This window comes from Cannabis sativa, chromosome 1 (genome assembly GCF_029168945.1).
Source record: "Cannabis sativa cultivar Pink pepper isolate KNU-18-1 chromosome 1, ASM2916894v1, whole genome shotgun sequence".
NCBI classification, from domain to species: domain Eukaryota; kingdom Viridiplantae; phylum Streptophyta; class Magnoliopsida; order Rosales; family Cannabaceae; genus Cannabis; species Cannabis sativa.
In genome coordinates, this window is record NC_083601.1 from 35,076,821 (window position 1) to 35,088,483 (window position 11,663).

An 11,663-nucleotide genomic window follows, 5' to 3' on the forward strand; every position below is an offset into this window, starting at 1 on the left:
TAAAGAAGCATTCATATATACCCTTAATTATTATTTTATTGGTCCACCTGGCTAAATATTAAAAAGGATAATTATAAGTTACTAAAATGGAAAAAATGACTTCACTGCCCAGACCTTCTTCTCCGGTGAAGGTGATTAGTGCATTTTTTTTTTTTTTTGTAATTTCATTTTAATTCATTCTTATTTCAATTTATTCAAAGTTTTAATATCATATTGCAGAACACATTAATCTCTTAAAAAATATTTCAAGAAAACAAAAAGAAATTTATTCTTGATCTTGATCTGTCATTTTGACAACTATGTGTATGAGTTTTTGTAAGAAGAGAGATATTCATAGAGATTGAAAGACTAGAGATGGTAACATGTAGCAAAGGAGGGAGGATGATTAGGGTGGGGCCACGATTGTACTACTGCAACTAATCAGTAACGCGGCTAAGAAGAACGTCTACATTGTTTTATTCAATGTGTTTGCTGGCATTTAATTTTGCTGTTATTATTATTATTATTATTAGAAATTACAAATATATTGTTTTGTTTTGTTTGTTTAGAAATGGAATAAAGGAAAGGGAAATATTATAGATTAAAAAATTAAAACAAAGAACAGGGTTCATTCATAAGTGAGTGGAGACTGAGAGTGAGTGAGAGTGAGAGAGAGAGAGAGAAATATGTATATGGGTTCAGCAGAACGATGGGTTTAGCAGCAAAAATATGAGATTCAATTTTTTTTTTTTTTTTCTGTAAAGAAGATTGGTCGACTCTTTTTTTTAATAGAGAGGGGTGGGTGTGTGTTTAAAAATATAAAAAACACTTAATTCTAGGGTTTGTACGTGTGTTTTAAATACAAAAAATATTTCCTGTATTGCACTCCACCAAATAGTGTGTGTACTTGATATAAGATCCAATAATTATTAAGAGTTTCAGGGGTGCATTGATATATCTAATTTTGGGGTGTCTATTGTAGAATTACCCTAAAATATTTGTTAATTACGTTAAAGCAGTACAATTAATTATGATTATTTTTATTTATTTATTTAACACGTTTAAATGAGCTAATCGTGTACTTATTTCTTCTTCAAATTTTCACTGCATGTATCCGTACGATGCGTGTAACGTGTCATTTTCTCGAATATGTATTCATGAAATTTCATGGAAACAACATGTATGTAATGTAACCTAAGAAGCACTGATTTCCACCCTTTTTAACCACTTGTATATATAAATTATATACCAACCAGCCAACAACGTTAGAAATTTCTTCAAACTTTGGTGAGAGTTGTTTTGAAATGTAATAATACAATAGTCAAAATTTTACATAATTAATTTTCTTTTGAAAGAGGAAGACCGCTATGGTGTAATGTATTATATATTATTATACGCCTATGGTGTATACAGATACAGTCGTTTTCTGTGTGAGCCCCCAATAGTGTACTATAGTCTAAACTCTAAAGGCTTCTATTCTCTCCCCCCAAAAAGACTACTCTAATGAAATCGAAAGCAATCAAAAAGGCAAAATTTTAATTAATAAATAAATATTAGAGTGGAAAATTTTTCAATCTCCTCCTCCTTCTTCTTCTGCATATTTCAAAATGGCCATTTGTAATGATGACTCCTCTTGTATATGCCAATTGCCATCATTACCACACAAACACAAACAAAACCACAGCTATATCTCTCACCTTTTCATTTTTCTTCCTCCTACTACATTACAAGCCATAATAATATCTCCTCTCCTATTTAAATCTACAATTCCCATCTTAAAGAATCCATACTTTCTTTTAGCTTTTTCTAGCTAGTGACATACTTCTTGCAATCTTTTATGGTCCTATCTCTCTCTCTCTCTCTCTGACAAAATGTGTATGAACTCGTCAGAAATGATAACTGGGATTGCTATTACCGGCCTATACTCTTCTTTTCGCCTTAGAAGACCCTCTTCCAAGAGATACAACCTTCGAGTTCATGGCCTTAACAGGTTTCTTCTTCTCTCTCTCTCTCTTTGGTTTCCTCTGTATTTTCTCTCTCTCTGTTTTCCTCTGCCTTTGTCTAATATAATTAAGTTATATATAAAACTAAAAAAGAGTTTCTTTAATGATGAAATAGGAGAAGAAAATCAAGTAAAGTGGATATGGAAGTCAAGAACTTGAGACTTTATATTGAGAATAAAACCATCATGGAAGAGAATCAGAGGTTAAGAAAGAAAGCTCTTCTTCTTCACCAAGAGAACCAAGCCTTATTATCTCAGCTTCAAAACAAGTTGTCATCCTCTCAACTCAACTAGGAAGAAATATTATTTTAGTGTCTAATCTTCCTCTATGGGTACCTACTTTTGTGGGTTTATTTTACTTTTTAATATAGTATAATATATTCGAGGTGGGAAACTGATCAAGCTACACAAATGATATCTTATCTAATCTAGTTTTATGTATACAACAAATTATATTTTATAGTTGTTGTAATCCTTTCACGTAGGAATTAAATTATGAATTTTTATAGTTGTTAACTTCTATGAAAAGCGAGCTTTTACCCACACAAAAAAAAAAAAAAATGTGCATTAAATTAGACTGGATTCATTCGTGACCGATGCCCAATTATATGACATGAATATGCTCAGTTTGTTCTTTGTGAAATTTACGTTAAAGCTATGACCTACATCGTTAATCATAATAGTGGAGAGAAAGGGGAAAAAGAAAAACAAAGAAAAAGGTCGTTTCTGCCAGGTTGATGGATATGAGTGGAGCTTTGCAGAGCTAATTGTTCATTTCATTAATCATCAGCTATTTCTTTGGTTCAAAGGCACAAGCAAGGTAAATAAATTTACCAATAGGAAAGTGACATGAAGTGTTTAAAATTTCAGAATAAGCTTCAAATATTATGTAATCCTTTTTCTCAATGGATTATAATACAGCAGTACAGGCTACAGCACCAACACTCATGTAGATGACACATAAATGCACACAAGTAATTAAAACATACGCACACAGGAAAACACGAAACCATCGTCAACTGTAATTTAAAACCAACACAGTCAAAAATCTGCTTCACACTGTAACATAACATGAAAGTTTATTTATGACCTCTTCTTCATAGCAAGAGTATAGCGCCTAAAATAGAATACAATACAATAAAGAAACCTAGTAATCAATACCGGCCCACCAAGATGAAATCATCATCATCGAGAACCTTAACATCTTTGTCTCCTACAAAATTCTCCCGCCCGATTTCCTTGACCAAGTCGACGAATTCCAGCCTCTTTTCCAGAGGAAGAGGAACATAAGGCAGCCTGAAAACCGGCCTCACAACCCCAAGTTGAGCAAGGGCTGTGTTCAAGCCAATGGGATTTGGCTCTTGGAATAACCAGTTGACAAGAGGCAATATTTTTGAGTTAAGTGAAGGGTTCTTTCCTCGAAACATGATTTCTCGCATCAACCCTGGTATCAAGTTACTGGTAACAGATATGACTCCAGTAGCCCCATGACTCCACCTAGCATCGTGGCATTGATCATCATTTCCACTCCACACCACGATTCCCTTGTCTGCATACTCTTCAATTCGATCATTTCCTACACACTCCTTAATACCGGCCAAGTTGGCACTTTTTGCTACTCTATCAATCACTCTTGGTGGAATATCTTGTCCAGTTCGAGATGGAACATTGTATATAATAGTTGGACCCATGGAAATCACGCTATTGAAGTGTGCAATCAATCCATCCAAAGAGGTTTTGCCATAATAGGGATTTATGTGAAGAGCAGCATGCATTCCGACAGCAAAACCCTGCTCACTAGCATGAATAGCTTCCCTTGTAGAATTGCTTCCGGTGTTTCCAATCACCTTGATTGATCCACCAAAGCAGTTGACTGTGTGACCAATGAGCATAATATGTTCATCCCAGCTCATTAATTGGCCTTCGCCAGTTGTGCCGCCCACAATCACGGCTTCAGCACCATTTGTAATCTGCATATTCACCAATGCATCATAAGCTTCGAGATCAAACCTTCCATCAGGTAGATATGGAGTTTTGATAGCTGTAATCAGTCTAAGAGACTTAATATCTTCTGCTGACGTCCTGCAAACAAGAGCATCCATTATAGACCCAACAAATTGTTTGTCTCCTTCTCGCATAAATTGTAAGGAGTTTAGAATCTTTAACATCAGTCATATACAGGGAATATATTCAAAATAGAATTTACTAACCGTATGGTCCGTATCTAGAGAAAATTTACTTTTAAGTGACTACTTCCTAGATACCCACGTCGAGATTTATTTATCTATTTCTAAATAAAAAATAAAAAAGGTATCGAGCCCAAAAAAACTGACTATTTCCGATCCCAACAAACATTAAAATAAAATTTTTTTTAAGAAAATTCTACTTTAGAGAGCATGTGTGAACATCAAACATGCACACAGTTCAAATGATCCTAATTTTGGGATTTGGAAAAAGGCAAGCCGCAATTATGCACATGAAACAAATGAAAACATAACTCAGTTCAGAAAATAAAACATCATAGTTTACCTGTGTTTAACTTCAAAACTGCGCATAGGAAGATGAAAGTTTGGAAGTACAGCTGCTTGTGGAGCTCTCCATTTGGCATTTCTCCTGTTTCATTGAATTAAAGTAATTGACATCAGCAAGCCAACAGATATTTGATTGTGGCAAAAAAAATTGATACTTTCTGTTTGACAGTAGCTAGCATTCACTTTGGAAAGACACTAGCATTAATAAACCATGAATTTCTTCCAAAGATGGTAATTAGTAGATAATTAGCCTATTTAGTACCAATATGCAAACCAGCAAGGAGATGGTCAGTACTATCTATTTCACAGTAGCTGCATTAGCTTTGGATAAAGCACAACCATCCATAAACCATAAAAATAAAAAATTGCAAGGAGCTGGCATTTATTAGAAAACAGCATAATTAGTACCAATATGCAAAAATAGACTATATGGAATAATGGTGATTAATTATTAGACAGATATGCCTCTCCAGAGTACAAATGGAAGAACAGAAACATTAACAACTATCACAGAGCAGCTTATTTAAGGGCCAAAATTGGCATTGCTCAGCAGGCATGAGGAGCTAAACAAAAGAATACCTTAGAGGGTGTCTTTATATTGAAGCTAAATGCTAAAAAGTAAGAATTAAGAAGAAAAGTTCAAAATCTACAAAGGTGAAGTTGTTATTTAGTGAAGCAATTATAGGCACTATGAAGAATTATAAATTCTAAGTACTTTCAGGGAGAAGGGCATCATGATTAGTCAATCAATACAACTTTTAAAATAAATGGTGTTATACAGCTACAAGGTTATCCATTTATATCCACCCAGAAAGAAATTTCACCATTTCTAAGTAGTATTGTACAGTACAAGAAGCTACCCCTCAACAAACAAAAGTCTATATATGTATGTTACATTTTCATGGATAAAGAACTAAATTAAATTCAATATATAAATAAAATAACATGAATCATGACTATAATTTCTTAAACTAATTTTTTTTTTTATATATATATATATATATAAAGAGCTGACTCGAATCAATTATTAAAATAGAACGGCACAAACCTCTTGTAGCTATCGCCAGAATTGTGACGCGGAAGCTGGAGAGCCGAGTCTCGCAAGCAAACGCTACAGCTCTTTAAGGTAGCCATTTTCAATTCCGAACAAATAGACCCCGAACTCAAAAGAGTAACCCGACCCGGAAATAACTCCTATTCAGATGGCTGGAACAAAGTAAAAGAAGAGTTGTAGTGCAAGAAGGGATTTTTATTTAAAAAAAAAAAAATCAGTGAATGGTGAGAGTGGTGAGAATAGACGTGAATGAAATTACGGTAAGAGATAGATAATGAGCTGAGAAGGTTCCGTTGGCGTCAGCGGCCATGAAATGGGTTTCGGGTGGAGAAAATGGGTTGGGATGGTGAGTGAAAGCAGAAGGCTATAGGAGGCTGCGGGAGACTATTGAAAGGGTTTTGTTTTGTTATAATAGACGGGCTGGGCCGCCTTCGACCGACCAGGGTTTCTGAGTCTAGTATTCTTGTACCTTCCATTTCAAATTTTATTTTATTTTTTTTAAAAAAAATAAAAGAATATTATCAAAATCACAGGTTGTTATTCCAATTTTAAAATTTAAAATATAAATTTATCACTTAAATATTTCTTGTTTGTTGCACGATTTTTGTTAAAGTTAATTTTAACAGAAAGCTTTTTTATTTTTAATTCACATTCTAATCTGAAAAAGAAAAGAAAATAAATTAATTAAATTGCAAATTTTTTTTAGTTATTTTGCTTGCATTGGAACATAATTTAATATAGTTTTAGACATTTTGAGATATATTTTGAGTTAAATTTAGCACAAATTATAATTCTTGCATTAGAGATGATCTTATATAATATATGAGAAGAATAAAAAATATACACATTCACTCACAACTTTAACTTTAAGTATAAATTAGTAAAGATCAACATAATTTGAACAAGATGTTATCACATTTGTTCAAAAATTTATTTCCTCAATCTCTAAAAACTAAGGTGGCCTTTAGTTAAGAGGAATCAAAACATAAAAATAAAAAAATAGGAATAAGCAAGAGCGGACCCACATAAAGGCGAGGTGGGGCAGTCGCATCCCTAAAAAAATCAAGAAAAAAATATATATGTATTTTAGCTAGTTACAACATATATTTCTAAATAAAACTGATATTTATAAACACAATATAAGCTTTGGCATAATAGTAAGTGGAAATACCAAGTAAGCTGTGCAATCCCACACCGCTTGGGGAAGGTCAAGTGGGATGATTCCGAGACTGTGTAGGTGTGGAACTACACAATTGAAGAGAGCTTCAATGGATTGATTGGTACTACCTATATCAACAAGGTGCATCTTGTTTTTCGGTAGCCCATCTCGAAAGAACTCCACAGTTAAGCGTGATTGACTTGGGACAATTTCAGGATGGGCGACCTCTTGGGAAGTTTTCCCAAGAAGCATGTGAGTGAGGACAAAACATGCTGGAAACACTTGTGTTGGTGGTTTGTAAGGTCAGTCGTCAGTCTATAAAGCAGCCAGAGTGGCGTACTCGTGTACAAGAGCCATTAGTCCGTGGGTGTAAGGCCCAATAGAGGCTTAAAGCGGGGACGTTAGAAATGGTATCAGAGCCTTGACCCAGACGGAAGTGTGGTCGACGAGGACGTCGGACCCCGTTAAGGGGGGTGATTGTGACAGTGATTCGTAAGTGGAAATACCTGGTAAGTTGTGCAGTCCCACACTGCTTGGGGAAGGTCAAGTGGGATGATTCTGAGACTGTGTAGGTATGGGACTACACAGTTGAAGATAGCTTAAATGGTACTACCTATATAAACAAGGTGCATCTTGTTTTTCGGTAGCCCATCTCGAAAGAACTCCACAGTTAAGCGTGCTTGACTTGGGGCAATTTCAGGATGGGTGACCTCCTGGGAAGTTTTCCCAGGAAGTGTGTGAGTGAGGACAAAGCATGCTGGAAACACTTGTGTTGGTCTATAGGGTCAGTCGTCAGTCCATAAAGCAACCAGAGTGACGTACTCGTGTATAAAAGTCATTAGTCCGTGGGTGTAAGGGCCCAATGGAGGCTTGAAGTGGGGACGTTACATTTTACCACCAAAAAATTGGTTTATGTGGTTAAGTGTTACTAATCATAGAGTTCAGATAGTTTTACTGCCAATATTTCTACTAAAAATTTGTCACGTATATACATGTATGTATACTATGGTATGTCTACCATGACACTTAATAGAAATTTAGAGATTTAGATAGTTTTACTACTAAAATTTTAATTTATGTAATTAAATGTCCCTAATTGTAGAATTTAAGTAATTTTAACACAAATAACCCATTAAAATATAGTGGAGAAACAAAATATTAAAAGATGGATCTATGTGAAATGAAGGAACACTTCTCAATGAGTATTACTCACCCACTGATGAAAACTAAAAAAATTTAACTATAAAAATTAATTTTAAAAATACTATACTATTAGATTTTGATCCAATAACGAATAATAAAAGAGAAATTTTAATTTCTATGCTTAATTTAGCTATTTAATTAAAAAAATATATCTTTTTACATTATATCAAAAATTTATTTATATACAAAATACTCAAGTTATATCAACATTTTTTTGCTAAAAAAAATTTTTCTTAATTTTTTTTTTTTCAGCCGATTGAATAATCTCAGCCCATATAATATATAAATAATTTTTTTTAATTAAATAAAAAAATTAAGTATAAAAACTTAAATTTTTTTAATACTACTTGAGTAATATCTATTAAAAGTACAACCCATAAGGATAGACCATTGGTCAAAGAGAAACATAGATGAAATAATTCCTTTTTTTTTTTTATTCAAGCGTTTATATAATACATCATGTTTTACTTGGGACTCGAACCCAGGACCTCCAACACTCACACACCCACCTATGGCCACTTGAGCTAGCCCCAAGCGTTTAATCCATGACTTCTGTGGGCTCCTTTTTGTGTAACGTGCATAGCAGTTGACTAAGATTACGTGGGCCATTTGGGCACTCTTTAATAATAGTCACATAATTTGGCAATAATGACAAAGCTCAAAGCTAATGAGCATAGTTAATAAAATTATAAATGACATTAAAAATAGGTCTTATTTAATAATAAATAAGCTAAGCCATTGTCTCTAATACATTTCGCAAAGTGAAGCCATAAGCCATTGTCTTTATATGGCCTCTACATAATTTGCATCCAAAGTGATGAAATTATAATTGAGACTTTTACTCAGTCTATGGACTTTTATACTCTTATATCACCCTTAGTATTTGGCTAGAAATGACAGCGGTACAATACACTTTTTTTTTAATAGAATTTTTTTTATTCAAGTGGTAAAATATATTCATCTCTTATAATAGAAAGTAGTTCAGTTAGAATTGGAGTGTTATGCTCATTAATTTTACAATTTGACATGAAACAAGATCGTCTTACAATATAATGAGTGATCCTATTTATAGATCGTATGACAAAAAAAATTAAAATATTTTTCAAAAAAGAAAGCAGGACAATCTTGCACCAACATTCCAAACTGAAAAAGCATTTCAACCGCACTATTGATTTTATAAAGCATATTATTAATTTTATAATTAAAATATTCAATTTTATATTATTAAATGAAAATTTTACTGTTTCTTAAATTCATAAATTTACAATTTTTCTTAAAGTAATTTCAATTCTTTATCACCCAAACACGACATAAGAGAAAGCCTTTACCGAAGAAATAGATGCAAATAAAAGTGACTTCAATGTTGTTAGAAGTTGATTTCAAAAAAAAAAAAAAAATGTTGTTAGAAGCTGAAAAGAAGCAATGAATCACTACTACAAAAAAATCTTTTTCCATCAATCAACTCTTAGAATCGACAGTAATAACTTTTTCTATCGTTTCTACATAGTCATAAACTATGAACCATTGAAAAAATAATACAATCCTAACCTTAACTCTAACCTTAACCCTAATATCTTTTACATGTATAGCCACACCACTCAACATTGGCACCACTCTTCAAATTATATATGTACTGGTCTCGCACTTTACAACGACACCACTCTTCCATATCTTTTATGGGTTGAATTCACTCACGGAGAGCAAAAAACAAGAACCATCCGTAAGTAGATCCTCCTGGAAATGACCAATCTTTTGTAATTCTAGCAAAATAACAAACTTCAGAATTGATTAAAGATGACACGTTCCGTAGTGTAAATCCCATTGCCACATGACTTATTCCTAAACTGCCAAGTATTTTGGGAGAAATTCTAGGCAATCCTGATGGTGTTTATCATGCCTAATCCAATTACATCTTACACATACAATCCTCGAGATATATTTGCATACAACTCATTTAATACATGCTCAAATATAGAAACTTTAGGGTAATAAAACTCACATTTCTATCCAATTATCCACATAATATATAAGTGCGTCATTGCACTATACTCTAAGTGCATGGTTTGCTTTCTTACTAGATTCTAAAGTACGAGGAGAGTTCCAATCCATAAGTGATCTCGAACAGGTGTCGGTAACCCTATACAATCTCAAGTTTAAAACACAATAAGTTTAATCTCCAATATCATATTATAATTATTCACATTTAGGACTCCAACTTTGAACCAAATAATAGAGATCGTAACGAACTTTCTAACGATATAAAAAACATCCAAAACGAAATTTGGAGTAAAAAATTATGATCAAAATAAAATAGAAAAAAATTAAACTGTCACCTCGAGGTCTCTGCGACCAAACTGGGCATGGGCTATCCCTTGTTTTATGCAAGGGCTTGTCGCGACGAGCATAAGCTTGCCCGCAATGACTGGGTTCAAAAAACCCAAAATACCTAATTTTTAGAGCTTCGAAAATGCACAAAACCAAAACAAACTTTACACATATAGTGTCATTGGTTTCTAAGCCCAAATCAAAGTGTATGCAAGCACATATTACAACAAAATGCTACATGCTTAAGACACACACTTAAGCTCATTAATCACATAATTCTCAATATTAAAGCTTCAAAAAATCCAATTCAAATTCATGCTCAGAGTTAACATTTTGACAGAAATTACTAACCCTAAATTAACTCAAACTCAGGATTCAAATTCAACTCCAATTATCACACCAAGATTTGATCACAACCAAATAAACACCAAGCTCAATTTCAATAACACTAAGTAAGAACACCATGCAAGCTCGCTCATCCAATTGAAAATAAAATTCAAAATTTAAACACAACAAAAGATGAATTACTGCGTACCTCTCAATTGATCTCCTAAAGGCTATCACATCAAATCCCCTCCAGTTAGTAATAATTTTCCTCAAAATCAAAGGAACACATCAAAGAGGGATATAGAGGAGAGGGGGGTCGATGGGGGGTTTTCAAAACCAAAAAATAGAGTCTCTCTTTAAAATTCAGAAGTAAAACCCTTTATCCTCATTTTACTATAATTTGGTCAAAAAATCATTTTGCCCCTAAGACTAAAAATCATCCTACTCATCATACAAGGGCAGTTTAGTAAGTAATTTTAAAACCAGGGCCGGCCCAAGCATTTTGGGGGCCTTGTGCGAAATTTTTAAATTGGGCCCTTTAAAAAAAAAAAAAAACCATGTACATTAAAACTACAATTCTATTAGTAGCTTTTTTTTTAAAAAAAAATTGCTTCATAAATTTTCAATTATTTTTTTTTTATTTATGTATAAATAATAGGAAAAAAAAATGAAAAAAATAGGCCTTTTTTTAAAAAAAAAAAAAAAATTGGACCTTAAAAAAATGAGGGCCTTGTGCAATGGCCCAAGCTGCCCAATGCTTGGGCCGGCCCTGTTTAAAACACATGATATTTTCATATAAATACATGTATCACAATACACATATTATTGTCATAACAACATAATTTATAAATTTTGGACCCCCAAATGACTTCAAATTCAGTTCTAGTCAAAATACTTGATTGTAACTATACTGTGCCAACTTATCAAAATTCACATGTAATACAAAGAAACGAACAATATAGTCCAATAATACAATATATACCAAAATTGAAATTTTATTCTTCTTATGTCAAAATTATAAAAATACCTCTAACTCATAAATATAATCTTAAATTCAAATATTTTGAAATGATATCACATAAT

General features: G+C 33.0%; 1 protein-coding gene across 2 annotated transcripts; it reads right to left on the minus strand.

The window, feature by feature from the left end:
- Positions 1-2,836: 2,836 nt before the first annotated feature.
- LOC115706363 (4-hydroxy-tetrahydrodipicolinate synthase, chloroplastic) lies at positions 2,837-6,066 on the minus strand. 2 transcript variants are annotated; one of them, XM_061108311.1, is made up of 4 exons: positions 5,826-6,007; positions 5,561-5,718; positions 4,511-4,594; positions 2,837-4,063 (listed from the first exon to the last, which is right to left on the minus strand). In XM_061108311.1, exons 2-4 carry the CDS (start codon positions 5,644-5,646, stop codon positions 3,136-3,138), a joined length of 1,098 nt encoding a protein of 365 aa, XP_060964294.1. In that variant the 5' UTR covers positions 5,647-5,718; positions 5,826-6,007; the 3' UTR covers positions 2,837-3,135. The 2 variants fall into 2 exon arrangements, with proteins under 2 accessions (XP_060964294.1, XP_030489842.1); XM_030633982.2 differs by having other exon boundaries at positions 5,561-6,066.
- Between the last annotated feature and the right edge of the window lie 5,597 nt (positions 6,067-11,663).